This window comes from Thunnus maccoyii, chromosome 18 (genome assembly GCF_910596095.1).
Source record: "Thunnus maccoyii chromosome 18, fThuMac1.1, whole genome shotgun sequence".
Taxonomy (NCBI): Eukaryota; Metazoa; Chordata; class Actinopteri; order Scombriformes; family Scombridae; genus Thunnus; species Thunnus maccoyii.
Window position 1 is genome coordinate 11,596,670 of NC_056550.1, and position 17,075 is coordinate 11,613,744.

General features: G+C 40.3%; 3 protein-coding genes across 4 annotated transcripts; 1 reads left to right on the plus strand and 2 right to left on the minus strand.

Moving 5' to 3' along the window:
- Positions 1 to 5,427: 5,427 nt before the first annotated feature.
- Positions 5,428 to 10,046, minus strand: tufm (Tu translation elongation factor, mitochondrial). Its single transcript, XM_042393590.1, has 10 exons — positions 9,949 to 10,046; positions 8,430 to 8,476; positions 8,203 to 8,341; positions 7,842 to 8,008; positions 7,452 to 7,721; positions 7,164 to 7,296; positions 6,930 to 7,034; positions 6,373 to 6,524; positions 6,014 to 6,133; positions 5,428 to 5,632 (listed from the first exon to the last, which is right to left on the minus strand). The coding sequence occupies exons 1-10, from the start codon at positions 9,983 to 9,985 to the stop codon at positions 5,462 to 5,464; spliced, it is 1,341 nt and encodes a 446-aa protein (XP_042249524.1). The 5' UTR covers positions 9,986 to 10,046; the 3' UTR covers positions 5,428 to 5,461.
- A 727-nt stretch (positions 10,047 to 10,773) lies between these two features.
- Positions 10,774 to 14,722, plus strand: hspbp1 (HSPA (heat shock 70kDa) binding protein, cytoplasmic cochaperone 1). 2 transcript variants are annotated; one of them, XM_042393592.1, is made up of 8 exons: positions 10,774 to 10,876; positions 11,349 to 11,497; positions 12,468 to 12,684; positions 12,866 to 13,090; positions 13,203 to 13,358; positions 13,880 to 13,976; positions 14,084 to 14,195; positions 14,472 to 14,722. In XM_042393592.1, the coding sequence occupies exons 2-8, from the start codon at positions 11,366 to 11,368 to the stop codon at positions 14,550 to 14,552; spliced, it is 1,020 nt and encodes a 339-aa protein (XP_042249526.1). In that variant the 5' UTR covers positions 10,774 to 10,876; positions 11,349 to 11,365; the 3' UTR covers positions 14,553 to 14,722. The 2 variants fall into 2 exon arrangements, with proteins under 2 accessions (XP_042249526.1, XP_042249525.1); XM_042393591.1 differs by lacking the exon at positions 10,774 to 10,876 and adding an exon at positions 10,942 to 11,096.
- A 649-nt stretch (positions 14,723 to 15,371) lies between these two features.
- On the minus strand, positions 15,372 to 16,576 carry tmem86b (transmembrane protein 86B). The gene is made up of 3 exons (XM_042394047.1): positions 16,526 to 16,576; positions 16,107 to 16,350; positions 15,372 to 15,823 (listed from the first exon to the last, which is right to left on the minus strand). The coding sequence occupies exons 1-3, from the start codon at positions 16,574 to 16,576 to the stop codon at positions 15,372 to 15,374; spliced, it is 747 nt and encodes a 248-aa protein (XP_042249981.1).
- Between the last annotated feature and the right edge of the window lie 499 nt (positions 16,577 to 17,075).

Here is a 17,075-nt window from a genome sequence, read left to right on the forward strand (position 1 = left end):
GGTGTTGGAGGATGAGAAGCCGTGGAGGGTCAGTCTTCAAACACGCAGAGTGGGTTGTTGAAAGAAACATTCAGCCTTAATTGCAGCAGCCCTACTCTTCACTGGTTTCCCTCAGCTGCCAGGAAGAGGTGGAGGGTAGAAAAAAGTAACACGATGCAACACTAACAGCTGTGCTTCCCTTCCTGAAAACCATAACTCCAGACATTTTAGACATGGATCATTAACAATCGGCTCTCATCAATAACATATCAACTGGGGTATTTTTAGGAACTGACAAAAAAAAGATACTTTGGCTTGTTTCATTTTCTACAGGATCATATCCAACAGGCTCTAATGTGGAAAAACTGACAAGACGGTCAAAATCAGTCATTATGTTTTATGAAATGAGGGTCCTTGTTGAAAATGGAAGGAAAAAAAAGCATAACTCTCTTCGCCCTTTCTCTGGGGATGTGACATCTCATTGTGAGAGGACAAGTCAAGGAAACCAATCTTAGCATCTTTTCCCCCATGTGTACCTACGTTTTGATATTACATTGCAGTTATCCTTTCCATTCACAGTAAAACCAGATTGCTAAGACTCGTCTCATGTTATTCTTTTGAGGGTGGGACAGCTTAAAGGTTAGAAAAATGAACTTGTGAACGGAAGATGGCTGGTTGGAATAACTCGCCCTGACTGGGAAAAGCTGAGAGAGGAAACTGAGCAACTGGTTTTACAAATCAGGTTGGAGAAAAGAAAAAAAATAGTGCAAATGCGCCAATATTGTCTCTGCACAGATAACTTTCACTCATCCTCTTTGGTAACACTTTACTTAAACCCCCTTATTTTACATTCATAAACTGTTAACACACTATAATGTATTTGTAAGCAGATGTAGGGACATTTTAAAGTGTTTATAAATGTCAACAATTATAACTTCTCGTATGAAATATGCATTACTGGTGTATAAACAGTTAATAAAGCAACAATAATATAGTATAACTTAGCTGTAATCATATTACAGATATGTAATAACATATGATTATATACATGAACAAATCCCTAAAACATTTATTAACTGTTTATACACATTTACCAATCATTCATAGGTCGGTCTACAGTTCATTTTTGACCTTGGAAACTGTCAAAAAACTTGTAACTTAAGGTCCTCTTACTAGATTTCTCACGGGGCATTCAGCTGCATCTCATAACCTTCATTACCTTATGGAGTCTGCTGAGTTGTCATGAGGAGTGATGAAGTATTTATAAATATATACATATCTCATTGATAGATATAATGAATCAATACATCATATTTAGTATCCATAGGACAGCTGTGTTACATTATGTTGTCATTATCTGTTACAGATGTTTCTCAGTCTTGTTGACCAATGAACTGACCAAACATTAATGTAGTTAATGTCCTCACATCTGGTTACAACTACATTACAAACCCTTTATACTGCTTATAAATGTTAAATGGCAGGCAAACTAGTATTCAGATCCTTGACTTAAGAAAAAGTACCAATACAAGAATGCAAACTACATTACAAGTAAGACTCCTGCATCCAAAATCCTACTCAAGTAAAAGTACAAGTATTATCAGCAAAATAAACGCAAAGTATCAAAAGTAAAAGTATTCACTCCACAGAGAAATGGTCCCTGTGACTGTTGCACATGTAGCATTTAACTGTTGTACCTGTTGGAGCTTGTTTTAACCATTTAATACACTGTTAGTTTCATCCTGTGGTTCCCAAATGTGGGGTCAGTCCCCCTCAACTTTTTATATATAAAAGTTCTGTTTATATATTATATATTGGATAGTATTACCCATTTAGGTCTTATTTAAATGACACCATCTGAGATTTTTTGAGGGGAAATCTCTTATGATATACAGTATAACGTACGTAATCTTAATCTGAAATGTAACAGTAAGTGCAGCTGTTGAATAAATGTACAATAAAAAAGCAAATATTAAAAAGTAATAAATAAGAACAGTAAATCTCTCTGAAATGTAGTGAGGTAAAAGAATAAAGTGAAGTACCTCAAAATTCTACCTGAGTAAATGTACTTAGTTACTTTCCACAGCAAACTAATGTTATTGAAAACTAACAGTAATGCTCCTCATCCGTCTGATGTGTCTACTCATCGTGAGGTCGTCAACGTGAGAAACATGAACGGAGCAGTTTGACGGTGGTTTGAATCACATTCAGTGTATCAGCAACTCGTACAGGACAGTTAAAGCCAGTATCACTGAAACATACTAGTGTTTACCGTCTGATCATATCTCCTTAAGTTATTTTGCTTATGGAGACATTTGTCCTCCAGCTGAGCACATCACTCAGTGGTACTCGCTGCTTCAGCCTCAACTCCTGCAGACGTACAGTATTTGATTACAGCAACAGGCTGATTGGATTACAAGAGGCACAGACTCAAATACCTACAGCAAACAGAGCAACTGGAGAACTTCCTGTTGGGAATGAGCATGCAGAGAGGACACCAACTACTCTGTGCACACCAAGAGCAACAGGGTCAACCTGGATTAACACACCTAAGTTATCTACTAAAACAACTATTGCTATAAGACTTATCAAAAACCCTCCAGCGGTGTCTCATTCCCAATCTCCCATGTCAACTACTCACTGGAAGAATATCATCTTAGACTGATGATGTTTTTCCATATCTATTCTCAGATCATCATCTTTCACTGATGAATTTAGTGGACTGAATTGTTTTAACAGAATATTAATTTCTTAATTTAATCATTCAATTTCACAGTGTTCACTGAAAAGACTGTTAAAGGAACAAAGGAGGAACTATATGTCATTTTTACTGTAAAGATACTGACAGATAGTATTTGTGGGTGCCCACCTTTAACATAATGATAACATATTATGGTGGAGACAGTTAATATGTGAAATCACGGTAAAATCAGTTCAGATGATTCCCGTTTTTAACCAGACCACAACCAGACCTTTTTCTTTATTATTTACTTTATCTTGTAAGTTGAATATTTTGCGTCTCAGTTAAATGCTCGTGTTTTGGTCAGGTGAGTTTCCAGTATTTTGGCTTTTCTCCAGCAATGTCTTTAAAAGCCCACTCTACAATTAACACATTTGTGTAAGTTGAATTCTGGACCACCATTGAGTCCAAACTAGTTGTGATGTCACAAATCCTGCTCGTAGGTAGACATATTAAACTCAGTGTTTTTGTGAGCAAAGAGAAACTTCAGCAAATGAAAGTTAAAAAAAAAACCTTCTACTGTCAAACTCTTGAGTGGAGGAGGACTTAAAATTAGATTTAGACAAGATTTAGTTCTTGGCTGATGTTACTCAGACACCTCTGTGTTCAGGGATGATAGCTGGTTTCCAATCAGGTGTGCTGATTTTTGGTTGTTACATATTGTAACCATTTGCTGTTTCCTATTTATGCAGTTAATTGTATAAACCATTATCAATAGTTTAATCAGTTCTGTTATTGTGCAGAACTTGATACACTGTTTAAGTATTATACAAAACATTTTTTGTAAACCTCACTTTCACAGCTAACAAAAGACATAACGTTGAGCACACAGTAAACTTGACTTCCTAATGCTGTTGGTTGTAATTAAAATAATTTTTCCATCAGAACTGTGACTACAGGCCTGGAAAGCTCTTGAAGTACATCTTTGCTGCCATCCTGTGGCAGATAAAGCTTGTAACATGCAGTACCATGTACTCTTTGTCAGACCAGATTTACAGTGGTGCTTGAAAATTTGTGCATCCTTTAGAATTTGCTCTATTTCTGGATAAATATGCCCTAAAACACAGTCAGATTTTCATACAAGTCCTAAATAGTCCTAGATAAAGAGACATCAATTAAAAAAATGAGACAAAAAACCTTACACTTGTTCATATATATAACAAATGTTATATATTTGTGTGGCAAAAGTATGTGAACCTCTAGGATTATCAATTAATTTGAAGGGGAAATTAGAGTTGGGTGTCAATCAATCCCTTATTTAAAGAGAAATCTGGGTCTTCACTATCAAAGTCTGAGCTTCACAACACAGGTTTGTGGAAGTGTGTCATGGCTCGAACAAAAGAGATTTCTGAGGACCTTAGAAGAAGAGTTGCTGATACTCACCAGACTGGAAAGGACTACAAAACCATTTCTAGTTTGGACTCCACCAGTCGACTGTCAGGCAGATCGTGTACAAATGGAAGACATCCAACACCATTATTACCTTCCCCGGGACTGGTCGAACAACAAAGATCACACAATGAGCAAAGGGTTTAATGATCTGACAGGTCACAAGGGACCCCAGGGTAATGTCTAGGAAACTAAAGACCTTTCTTGCAGTGGCTACAGTCAATGTTAATGAGTCCACCATCAGGAGAACATCAATGGTGAGCATGGCAGAGTAGCAAGGAGAAAGCCATTTCTCTTCTAAAGAACATTGCTGCCTGTCTACAGTGTAATGGTTTGGGCCTGTTTTTCTGCCTCTGGACAAGGACAACTTTCATCATTGATGGAGCTATGAATTCAGCACATTCTGCAGGAAAATGTCATGGTATTGTCCATGAACTGAGGCTCAACAGAAAGTGGGTCATGCAAGATAAGGACCCTAAACACACATCTTTCTACAAAAGATGGTTAAAGCAGAAGAAAGTTAATGTTTTGGAACAGCAGAGTACAAATCCTGACCTTAATCCTATAGAAATGCTGTGGAAGAACCTGATGCTGGCAGTTCATGCAAGGAAGCCCACCAACTTCTGAGTTGAGACTGTTCTGTAAGGAGGATTGGGCTAAAATACCTCCAAGCTGAAGTGCAGGGCTGATAAACAGTTACCAGAAACATTTAATTGAAGTTATTGCTGCAAAAAGGGGGGGGGGGGGGGGGGTCACACCAGTTACTGAATGCAAGGGTTCACATACTTACCCTCCCACAAATATGTAAGATTTGATCATTTTCCTCAAATAAATAAGTTTAATGTTCTTGTCTCATTTGTTTAATTGGGTTTCCTTTATCTAGTTTTAGGACTTGTGTGAAAATGTGATCACATTTTAGGTCATTTATGCCGACATAGAAAATTCATAACAAAACAAAGTAATAGTGTTTTAGATTTCTTGTTCATTTATAATATTTAGTCCTTTCATTTTTCGAAATGGCCTGGCCAGCAATACCTAATACTATAAAGCGGAGGAGGCATTTTTATTATTAAATACATTTATTACATAAATGACATGACAGTATGGCCTTTAAACACATAGACAGTGCTAAATATTTCATGTATTCTGGTTGGGTGGAGCTTATAAACAAAGCCATGCGATCCTTTGAGTCCTCTCCTGTTCCTGTGAATGGGTTTTTTTGTATTTGTATTCATTGATAATTATTTGATTTGACCAGAAATAGACACCCACCCACCCTGATCCCGCCCCCCCCCCACACCCACCCACACCCACCCTCACCCCCAGTCAAGCCCCCTCTGCAGAGTTTCCCCTTCAGCCCCAGTTGCACTGGTCTTCATCTGTTGCGGTCTCGATGTCTGTGACCAGGCCGGTGCCGATGGTTCTGTTCCCGTCTCTCAGAGTGAACCTCTGACCTTTCTCCAAAACCATCGGCTGACGGAGCGTGAGCGTCAGGGAGGTGTCCTCCCCTGGCATCACCATTTCCTGGAAGAGACGAGAATAACGCACAGGAACATGGTTACTAATAATTACTAATATTCAAAATGCAGCTGCTAGACTGCATTGTTTATATATAACAGAAAATACACTGTTTGTAAAAAAGCTAGTAAAATACATGTACTGGTGGTCAGCCATCAGTCAAACAACTGTACAGCTGGTTTTCAAATCATTGTGTAAACGAAGACGATGCTGATGTGACAACATTTCTGATCTGAAACATCATGAAGTTACATCATGTTCTAACACATGCATGAGGCGTGGGAACTGTTATGTTTGTTTAAAGTACTTAAATGCAGCTTGACACTATTTGACAAACATCCATGTATTGACAGACCAAAAGACACACAAAGAAATACACACACACACCTTGTCAGCGGGCAGAGTGACTCTGCAGGCCATGTCCCAGGTTAGCGAGAACATGACAGGCATGAAGTTGGAGACAAATGGTTTGTGTCTGCCTCCCTCCTCCTTACTCAGAACATACACCTGTAACACAGGGAGCACAAACATGATACAGTTCAAACGTGTTTTCACTTACAAACTCAGCATCATTACTGTGACATTTGTCTGGTCTCCCAGTTTGCCTTTAAAACCACTTTGTGGCCATTACAAGTGTATTAAAATTATTGGATGTGTCTATAAAAAGACATGTAATAGATGTATGACAAATGAATCAATAAAAAAGTGTGTATATGATAGTTAAGTGCAACTTAATGCTCCCACACCTGAGCCTTGACTTTCTGGTGAGGCATGATGGATCCTGGTTTGCACATCACCATCCCTCTCCTCACATCCTCCCTCTTCAGGCCTCGGACCAGAGCGCCCAGGTTGTCCCCTGCCTCTGCCCGGTCCAGAGACTTGTGGAACATCTCAATACCTGAGCCCAACAGGATGGACATGAAGGTCAAATTCTTGTGTGTACACCTTTGCTCATTCAGTATAACACATGCTTAGACACACCAGTACAGCAGACACATAGCCTGACTTACAAGATTATACATTAGACGTGCAGAAAGGTGACAAATTAAAGGAAAAACCAACAAAGTATCTGAGTAAGGTATTGGGCCAAGGAGCCACAAAAACAGCTGTAATGCTCCTTGACTGTGAAGGTCATCGCATCTGATTCCCATCATTTTTATACACTTCAAGCCATGAAGTCACTCCTAACGCTCTGACTTCATAATATCTCTCCCCTCTTTGTTTTGGTTAATTTCCTGTGCAACCAACACAGGAGTTCCTCTTCTGAGTTTCTATTCCTTTTTTTTTTTTGTTTTCCACTCACCAGTAACCACAGATTTGAAGCTGCGATTGTGGCCCACAAACTCGCAGTCGTCTCCTTTCTTGATGATACCTCTCTCCATAGTGCCAGTCACTACTGTACCCCTGCCTGAAAGACACAAATGTTCGCAAGTAATCATCATTTGTTGATTTTTTTACAACCTTGAGTGAAATATCTGCAGTGTAGTCTTAAGCGGTTGTGTTTGTGCAGCCTGCGTTTCTTGTTTTTTTTTCATACCTGGGATGGAATAAACTCCTTCAATGGGCAGAAGGAAAGGTTTCTCTAGTTCTCTTTTGGGCAAAGGAACATAATTATCCACAATCTCCAGCAGTTTCATCACCGCATTCACGCCCAGGTCCGGCTGTTTGTTCTGAGATGGAGCAAGACAATCGTTCAGTCAGACTCGCATTAAAGACTTCAATTGTCCTGCATTTGGTCGCTTTCCTTAAATGAAGGCTGAAATCTGTTTGTTGATAGATTTTTTCTTTTACAATAGCTAATCGATCAATCACTTTTTCCCCTCACCTCCAGAGCGCAGAGGGCGGAGCCTATTACAACAGGCGTGTTCTCGCCGTCGTAGCCGAACTCCGTGAGCAGCTCGCGGATCTCGATCTCCACCAGCTCCAGCATCTCCTTGTCCTCCACGGCATCCGCCTTGTTGATGAAAACCACCACGTGCTCAACACCGATCTGCCTGGCCAGCAGCAGGTGCTCACGTGTCTGGGGCATCTGGCCGTCGGTGGCCGCCACCACCAGGATGCAACCGTCCATCTGAGCCGTGCCTGTGATCATGTTCTGAAAAAGAAAAGGAGGTGGACGGAGATTAAATGGGATTCATCATTAAGAATCATTAAGAAAGACGAGGCTGCGTCATGTTTAGCGGTTTCTTGGTCAGGCAGCAGAAAAGTAGATTACCTTGACGTAGTCAGCGTGACCAGGGCAGTCTGTATGAGCGTAATGTCTGTTGGCTGTGGTGTATTCTACATGAGAGGCGTTGATGGTGATTCCTCTGGCCTTCTCCTCAGGGGCATTGTCAATTTCCTCATACTTTTTAAAGTTAGCACCACCAGCATCAGCGAGCACTGAGGACCCAAAAAAAAAACCAACAAGACGGTCACATTTCTGACTTCTAGTTTCATGAAACTAGAAAAATGTGGGCCGTGACTTTTTCTTCGTAGGTCGTTGGAGCTAATTAGACAGAATTTAATTAAATATTTTGGACATGCAGTCATCCGAGCCTGTGTGTGAGTAAAAGCTAAGACATCAGTGATTCTACCTTTTGTGATGGCTGCAGTTAGGGTGGTCTTGCCGTGATCCACATGACCGATTGTTCCGATGTTCACGTGGGGCTTGTCTCGGCTGTACGTCTTCTTAGCATCTGCAGCAAAGGTCCGCCGACTCAGAGGCACAGCGCACTAGAAAACAAACTCAAGAATTATACAGCAAGAAACTCTCTGTTAAGCTGGCAAAGTACTTCAGACTGCAGTTTGTGTGCACACTCACCAGTTTGTAGGAGCTGTGCAGGAGGCTTGGCGAAGAAAGCTGAAGGGCTGAGCAGAAAAGATCAAATAATAGCTGATTATTTGACTGGATATTTCAGCGTAGTTTCTCCTATATTTCCACTACTAGTGTTCCAGTACAAGTTCTTATCACAATACGTATCTTTCCTTATTCAGCCTCACATAGACTGTTCCCCTGCAAAAAAATCACACCTGCTCAACTCAGCCAGCAGGCTGTCAGTGCCTGAACCTTTTAAGTCAGTTTCAATCAGTGCAGGCATCTGTAAACAGAGAGAACACGTCTCCTCTGCCTCAATAGTACTGAGTGTCTCACACAATGTTGCCGACTGTTTGATCCAAATCTCTCCCAGAGTCAGAAACCACAAAGACACAACACAACCCAGGTGTCACCAGGATGCAAACTCTGGTGTTCTGCAGATTCATTAGAAAACTATTTTGTGGACCCCTGAAATGGACTTTTGCCTCCATCAGAGTTTATTTAGCTATTTTTTATTTAATGTTTGTTAGTATAGGGACAAGTATATAACATGAACTTATGCCACATACCACATGATTTATTCTAGCCTAAGCTAGTCTGCAATGCCTATCCCTAGATAAGCTTTTTAAAATACATATAACTCAACAATACATATATTATGACACAAAATTCAACAACAAAGTACCTACAAGCAGCATAAAACACAACATAAAAGTTTCATAAAACAAAAGGAACAAGATCATTCATGACTACATGATTGATCCCTCTTTAAAAAGCCATCTGTCCAAGTGAGGATTTACTAAAGGGCTCTTTATTATTCCCTCGTGTTAATGAAGCCCTGAGAGGAACCAGCAGGTCACTGAGCACCTGAGCAACCTGCTTATTTAAGCTTTTATAGACCAGTTTAAAATTAGCAAATTTAATAAAATGATCAAAACATTTCTTAAGAACATGACAGTGGTGTGATCTTATTGCTTTCCCATCCAGAATTGCTCGATTATAACTGATCTTAAAAGGCTTGATTATTATAGGTGCTGCTTGTGACCATGAAATGTTACAGAATGCCACATTTTTACTTCTGTTTGCACCAGATTACATTATTAGTGCCATATTAGTATCAGTTTGACACACAGAGCATCACTGACATTTAGTTCAGACATACAAAGACAATGCTCAGAGAGCTGCATTAATTCATATCTATCAGTATTTATTGATGATAGGAGCCTTTGAACCAGAAAGGAAGAGTCTCCTTCACATGCTGTCAGCTATCTAACCAGCAGTATCTATCTGTGATGTTTGAGCCTGTTTCACTCATCATTCACTGTTAGCTGCATCGTTAGCTAACACTCACAGTAACGTGACCTTGCTCTGCTGTTGGAAGAGACAACATCATCTCTTTCTCATTATCGGTTAAGTTTAAATAGACGCAAAGAACCAATTCTAATATGTGCACAACAAATTAGAGTATGCAGAAATCAGACATGCATAAAGCGTCGGATACTGATAAAGATTTTAACTATTTTACCGGAGAAACACGCACGCAGCCCCACGAGCGCCGCCATCTTGGATGGTTAGACAAACCAAAGACGATCGGTCAGTCAAGAGAAGTCACTGCCTGCTTCCTCTTCTTCTTTTGGCGGTTGGCAAACCAGCTTAAAGGCGTATTACCGCCACCTACTGGACTGGGGGTATGTTGTAGTAGTAGCGATAGTACTTGTAGTAGTAGTCGTAGTAGTAGTAATAGTAGTAGTAATAGTAGTAGTAGTCTCTCTCGGGTGATATGTCACTTGTATTTCACCGACACGTACCAGGAACCAGGGGAGGCATATCATCAGACACTTTTCTTTTCAATCGGATGGTGATGGTAGTAATACACAGCAAACCATTAATTACAATCTGATGAGAGAAAGTGCCAAAGTGCAGTTTTAAGGACACTACTTTCATTATCAGACAAGAGTAGCTAGTTTTGTTGGAAAAACTGCATAGTTTTCATTTCTCCTCTTCGCTTATCTGCGATATTGCAGGAATTATTGTTTTGCCCTGGACAAGTACCTGCCATGCTCCACAATTGTGTTGATATCTAAGTTGTAAATGTTGTATATTTTACATTATATACAAACCATGTATCATATATATTATAACATATAAGATATCGCAGACATTATAACATTAGATATTATAATATATGACTGTAATTTTTAATATTTCACACTGTTTCTCTGGATGCTTCGAGGCGATTCTTATGAGAGACGTATTCCTCTCACTTCCACTAACACTCTCTGAACGTCGTGCGTACATACGTCACTGATTTACCGTAACTACGTTAGTAGAGAGTTTACCGTTTTGCCTTTTGTATACTGAGGTCGTATTCCTGTTCAGTTAAAGGTCTACCACATTATAACTTGAGAGGACTGAGTTGAAGCTGAAATTCTGGAGATTGATGAGACTCTGAGGTGAGACAGGAACACAGCCCAAAAATGTCACTGACCGATTTAGTTCAATCTTTACGGTAAAGCATGGCAGCTTGGTTGCAACTCGTGAAGCTAGCTAGAATATTCTAGCTCATTCATGTGTTTGTGTTCGAGAGGGTTTTTAGTGGGTGTTCACTTTTTTGGAAGTCAAAAAGGAGCCGTTTGTCCATTTATTCAACACGCTTTTTAGGACTCTTGAAAGGTAGGTTGGGAATTAGTGGATTTTGCCAAAGATATTCAGTGTTAATCGTAGCTACATGAAGATCTGTAGCTAGTTATGTCAAAGTTTAACATGCTTCTGATGTTGTAAACTAATAATCTTTACAGTAAAGTCAGGTGAACTCCAAGGTTTAAAAGCTGATTTCTGGGTTTGCTTTTTGTGTATTTTATTGATATCCTCACCTCAGTATCACTGCAATTTGATGTGGATCATTTATGAAGTTTTTCTCTTCAGCTCTTTCAGTAAACATCATGGCAGAAGACAGACAGAACAACAGCAACAGCAGAAGATATCCCCAGAACCTTCAGGGGGTCCTGCAGCTGGCAGTAGAGGCTGGCTCCGCTGCAGAGGGACCTGCTCCTGTTCAGCCAATGTCAGAGGAGGTATGTGCCTATTAATTATAGGGTTCAATCCTTACAAGGCCATTTTCAAGTCAGGTCAGTATAGCTCAATATAACAAACCACAAATTTGTCTCAGGGGCCTTTACAGTCTGTACAGCAATACAAAATCCTCTGTCCTTAGACCCTCGATTTGAATAAAGAAAAACTCCCTAAAAGAACCCTTCAATAGGGAAAAAATGGAGAAACCTCAGAAACATAAACAGATGAGGGATCCCTCTCCCAGGACAGACATGCAATAGATGTTGTGTGTACAGGATAGAACAAGAAATACAGCATGGAAAACAGGATGACAAATTTATAATGGACTTATAATATATATGAATAATGTGATCAAGAGCAGGCCAAGCAACTTCCAAGTGCCACCAAAACAGATCAGACCTGAGCCATGCAACCTCCGTCACCATAGAGACCTGGGAAGAGGACAGACTACACATGAGAGAGAGAGAGAGAGAGAGAGAGATAGAGAGAGAGAGAGAGAGAGAGAGAGAGAGAGCCATGCAACCTCCATCACCATAGAGACCTGGGAAGAGGACAGACTACACTTTGGGCATTGGACCCCTACAAGCACACATCTTATCGGGACCAGACTGCACACATGTAAATTTTGATTATACCTCACAGAACCGGGGAACAGTCTGACAATGAGACATGTGACACATTGTCAAATGTGTTTTTAAATATTATGTGGCTGTATGTGGCTTTGTCACAAGTAAAGCTGATATGATTACACATTTTTGATAATTAATTTAAACTACTTAATTTTTAAGCAAAAAGTGATTTTTTTTTTTCTGACCTTAAATTGATGAGATCAGATCACTTCAAGTCCAATTTTGCTCAGTCCAGGTGCACATGCGTCCATTTATGTTTGGATAAGATTGTGATGACTGCACGTTGCCTCAGAGGTTGTTGATTCAGAATGACAAACATTTTCATGGTCTTTCTTCGTTCCAGAGGAAAGCATGGCTGAGAGAAGCTCTCGCAGAGGTCTGCAAAGGGCAGATGGATGAAGTAGCACAGATGAAGCAGTGCTTGGAAGTCCTATGCAAAGACGGAACGGGAGAGAGGGAGAGAGATGGAGAGGAGGAGAGGGATGACGAGGATGAAGATGAGCGGGAATCAGCCTTTGAGATACTGTCAGAGTTGTGTGAGAACCTGGACAATGCAAGAGGTTCGTAATAAACTACATGACACCAGAAGAATACACAAATTATTAGGTATTAGAGTTGTTATAGTCAGTTATGTATAGATAAGAAATTATCTTGGAGCAGCTAGAAAGAGGTTTTGAGTAGAAATGATCTCCGTTTACTGTAATATATCCTGACTCTGTCCCCTCATTCTCTGCTTCACAGACTTGATGATTCTGGGTGGACTGGAGTTGTGCGTCTCCCAGTATCTGTGTCATGCCCAGAGTGGGTTGAGGTGGCGTGCTGCTGAGCTTATTGCCTCCTGTGCCCAGAACATGCCGCAGGTGCAGGTCCACTTGCTAAGCATTGGGACGTTGCCAAAACTGCTGCAGCTGACAGACTCAGACCCCCACCCCACCGTGAGAGTAAAAGCCCTATATGCAGTCTCATGTGAGTACCTGAGAGCTCTGTTGCACGCAGGTAACATTCACTGTGAAACATTTAGACGAGATTGTCTGCATCAAGTGGCATGAGCTGTAACAGCGTCCTGTTGTGACTCCAGGTCTGATCCGAGAGCAGGAGGAAGGACTCCAAGCGTTCCTGTCCCACGATGGCTTCTCAGTGCTGATGCGAGGCATGCAGTCGGACATCGAGAAGCTCAGGACCAAGTCGGCATTCCTTCTGCTCAACCTGTTGACGTCACATCCTGAACAGAAAGGTACGATTGACAGAGGCGTTTAATCAGGACGGTGTTGTTAAACTAAGACGATGTTGGGATTACTAACTTTATAACAATGCTGTAATGATCTCTTTCTTCAGAGATGGCACTCAGACCATCATATGACACCAAACTTCTCCAATTTGTTTTAGGTTTAGCAGTTAACAGTGGAGGAGGAGCCTCCGGGATACTGTCTTTGAATTAATTATTTGCAATCTGTAGTATAAAGCTATTAGATATGAACTAAAATAAGCAAAGAAAATAAAATTCATTGCACATTTTATTTCCTGTAGCCTTAGTCAGGGAGAGATCTCCATTAAATTGCAAGGTACTCTTTTTATTGTGACAGAGAGACTAAATGAGCCTAATCATCTCTGTCCAGCTCTGCTCTGTTAAGAGTGTTAGTATTGACAATGTAAAGCTGGTTCTTCCCTGTGTAACAATACTGGGACTTTAATTCATTCTGGCTCTGATATTTCTAAAACTTCAGCATTTCCTTTCTTGTTTTCTCCTCCCTACAGACACAGTTGTCTCCATGGGTATGGCACAGCAGCTGGTTTCCGTGCTCCGTACACCACACTCACCTTTCCACGAACATGTGCTTGGCGCCCTTTGTTGGTAAGAAACATTCTCTACCTTACTCTGTCTTCAACATCTACAGGTTGACATTAATTCATGGTTCACATTAGTAACTCTGCCCGTCCTTGTTTCTGATGTTTGTCTAGTTTGGTGGAAGACTGTCCGCAGGGGCTCAAAGACTGCAGGGAACCGTCTCTGGGTCTGGAGGAGTTACTCAGACAGAGAGCCAGAGAGCTCCAAGGAAAAGAAGAAAGTCAGGTAATTCATATGTCATAAATGGCAAATTACAAAATCAAGGTGGTAAAAATGGGTTCAAGTAATTCAGACCTAATTTTTTTGTTTATGAAAGCAAAAGAAATGGCCACAAGGAAATTCGTCTTTTTTTTTTTTTAAATTATTTTCATTTTCAAGTGCTTAAATAAATGAATTAAAATTCAGAGAGTAGTAAACTAATACTGAACATCCATAATTTAGTACTAGGCTTAATTGATGTCCTGGAAATGGCTGTTAAAGTCACTTTTTTGTTTCCAACAGGAAGAACTGGACTTCTGTGAGCGTCTGAGAGTTACGTGTTTCCGTGGGCAGCAGTCAGAGGACAATGGGATGGATCGCTGAACTTTACCTCGCTTGTTTTGGTGTCAGTGTGTTGAGATGTAACAGAACATTCACGATCCGGATCGTGAATCTTAAGCAACGTTTTTGTCTGTTACAACAGTCGCATGTTATCCAGGTGCTGGAATTTTACTGTGTAAATAACTAATGTATAAAATACTTTTTTCAAGTCAGCTCTTATTTCAGTCCACTGTTTTCAGCTCTTCATGTCTTAAATGTACCAAATATCTCCATTGCAGATAATATGTGTATTATTTTCTATTTTAATTGTTAATATTTACAGATAATTCAGTTACATGTACATCTATTATTTAATTATAAGCTTTGGTTTGTGAAGCCTTTTCATTTCAGTTAGTTGTTTCATAAAACATGACTCAGAATTATGGACATCATAGATTTTTTTTTTCCACCATATTTATTTATTAACAAAACAAATGGGAGTATTTATATACATATAATGATCAGCTCACAAGTGGAAAACATCGCCACCACATGTACAGCCTACACATAAACATGGATGTTCTCAAAAATCATTGATTAAAATATTTTTTGGCACAAATAACATATCTTTTAAAAATGTTATGACTATTGGTATGAAGCAAGCTTCTCTTTTGCTTCATCTGACATCAAAATCATTCTCAAGTGCTGACCGGTAGGAGACATGTCCTTTTTCTTTCGTTCTTCATCTTTTTCTTAATGTGCTGGGGTTTTAAATAAAATCCAAAACTTAAAGGGGGTATTTATAGGCAGTTTGGGGATTTTACCAGAGAAATAAATGTAAGGGAGTTACATTAAACTTAAGGGATGCCACAGAGATGCTGGTTAGGACCTCTTCCATTTTGAAAAGTCATCCGTGTCATCCACCGCCTTTACATCGCCCACAGCGATTAGAAGCTGTGCCAAATAATATGTCACCATGATAACAGAGTTACCATGCTGCAGAGGTGCTATTGCCTTGAAAACTTGCAGAGCCAGCATAAGGTCAGACACCATGAAGAACAAACTTCCGAACAGTGTTGCTGGATGACGGGTCCTCACAGCTAATGTCCCCATGAGAGTAATTAAGATTGCATACACCCCCACAGCTGGAACGAGCGCATCTGAGTCTGGTGCCTTCCTCAGAAATGGATATATGTAAACATAGAAACCTCCCCCAATCATGAACAGGATCAGATATAGAAAGCGGATCCAGGAGGAAGAGGAATTTGGTGCATAACGAGCCGAGAGGAAGGCGACTGAGTACAGCAGATGAGCCACAGCAAATGCACCCATTCCTGAAACAGATACGCACTATAAATTAATAAAACATGAATTGTGAATAAATAAATGAATTGCAGTATATACAATGTACATTTCAAGATGCTGAAAATGTATTTTTACCATGACAGTTAATACTGTTCTGTATATGCATGTACTATACATGCTGTAAGTACAAGGCCTACTTTAGCATTTATGTCACTGGTCACTTTGATCATATAAATCCCCAAATTGCAGCTTATTGTGTGTCTGGAAAATACTACAATCTGTGCTTCACTCGTGTACAAACAAGGCTTTTACCATGGATAAACAGCTCAGGCCAAATCAGGCACACGTCACCGACCGCAGAGAAGAGTAGTCCTCCTACCACTCCCAGGACACTCTGACCTCCGTTCCAGTACAGCACCACTACAGCCAACAGGAGTATCGGTGCTGATTTGACACCTGCTGACACGATGGACGCGGGGGAGTTGGGGGTCCACAAGTAGAAGTATGCAGCTGTGGCCAGAAAAAAAGGCAAGAGAGAAAATAGGAGAGCACAGGACTGATGGAGAGGGAGGTACAGAAAGAGCAGGCAGAGAGGGGAACAGGGGAGATGTGTCACAACTTGAATCTGCACAAGAGTAGATGTTTTATACAATTTTACAATTTCCAAATGGAGTCAGTTGTAGTAAGTAACATAAACAATGATTGTCACTAAGTTAATGGTTTTTAGGTACCAGATTTCTCCTCTGCCGCCTGTCATAGGCATGTGTCTCAAGGATGTCCATCTTCTCCAGCACTGACCTGGGCTCTACCTCCTATTTTCTTCTGCTATTGCTGTTACAACAGAGATGGTCACAACACAATATAATCCTCAGATCCTCTCGTCTTGTTCTGCTGTTCTCCGTCTCGGTCCCTCTCGGTCGGTGGAATCTCTGCCGTGTCCTTCAGTCTGTTGGTGATTTAGAGCAGTGAACTTTAGACCAATCCTTGCTGTCTGATTGCACTTCGATAATCAATGTTCTCGCTCTTGCTGTGAGTTCTCATGGACAAACAGCTGACCTTTGACCTCTCCGGCTCAAACAAATTGGTGATGTCAACACAGGAAGGGCAAAGTTGAACTAGGCACAGTCATTTTGAATAATAAAATATCCATTTTTGATGAGGTTGCTTTCTTTCGTTTGTTTGCATTAAGACACACATGCCTGGATTTTGACAGATTGAATATGTGGAGATAACCACATTCTCACCTGGAAAGAACACAATCCTTTTAAATCATGTCTCTAA

What these genes read in the sequence shown, in the direction of transcription:
- tufm (XM_042393590.1), bottom strand. Translation starts at nt 9,985, where the DNA reads ATGGCGGCGCTCGTGGGGCTGCGTGCGTGTTTCTCCG. An exon ending in AACTGCAGCCATCACAAAAG is followed by an intron (nt 8,009 to 8,202) that starts GTAGAATCACTG and finishes TTGGGTCCTCAG; the next exon opens with TGCTCGCTGATGCTGGTGGT. An exon ending in ACCAGAAAGTCAAGGCTCAG is followed by an intron (nt 6,134 to 6,372) that starts GTGTGGGAGCAT and finishes CCTGTGTTACAG; the next exon opens with GTGTATGTTCTGAGTAAGGA.
- hspbp1 (XM_042393592.1), top strand. Translation starts at nt 11,366, where the DNA reads ATGGCAGAAGACAGACAGAACAACAGCAACAGCAGAAGATATCCCCAG. An exon ending in GTCACATCCTGAACAGAAAG is followed by an intron (nt 13,359 to 13,879) that starts GTACGATTGACA and finishes TCCTCCCTACAG; the next exon opens with ACACAGTTGTCTCCATGGGT. An exon ending in AAGGAAAAGAAGAAAGTCAG is followed by an intron (nt 14,196 to 14,471) that starts GTAATTCATATG and finishes TGTTTCCAACAG; the next exon opens with GAAGAACTGGACTTCTGTGA.
- tmem86b (XM_042394047.1), bottom strand. Translation starts at nt 16,576, where the DNA reads ATGGACATCCTTGAGACACATGCCTATGACAGGCGGCAGAGGAGAAAT. An exon ending in GGCGGCAGAGGAGAAATCTG is followed by an intron (nt 16,351 to 16,525) that starts GTACCTAAAAAC and finishes CCTCTCCATCAG; the next exon opens with TCCTGTGCTCTCCTATTTTC. An exon ending in GCCTGAGCTGTTTATCCATG is followed by an intron (nt 15,824 to 16,106) that starts GTAAAAGCCTTG and finishes TATCTGTTTCAG; the next exon opens with GAATGGGTGCATTTGCTGTG.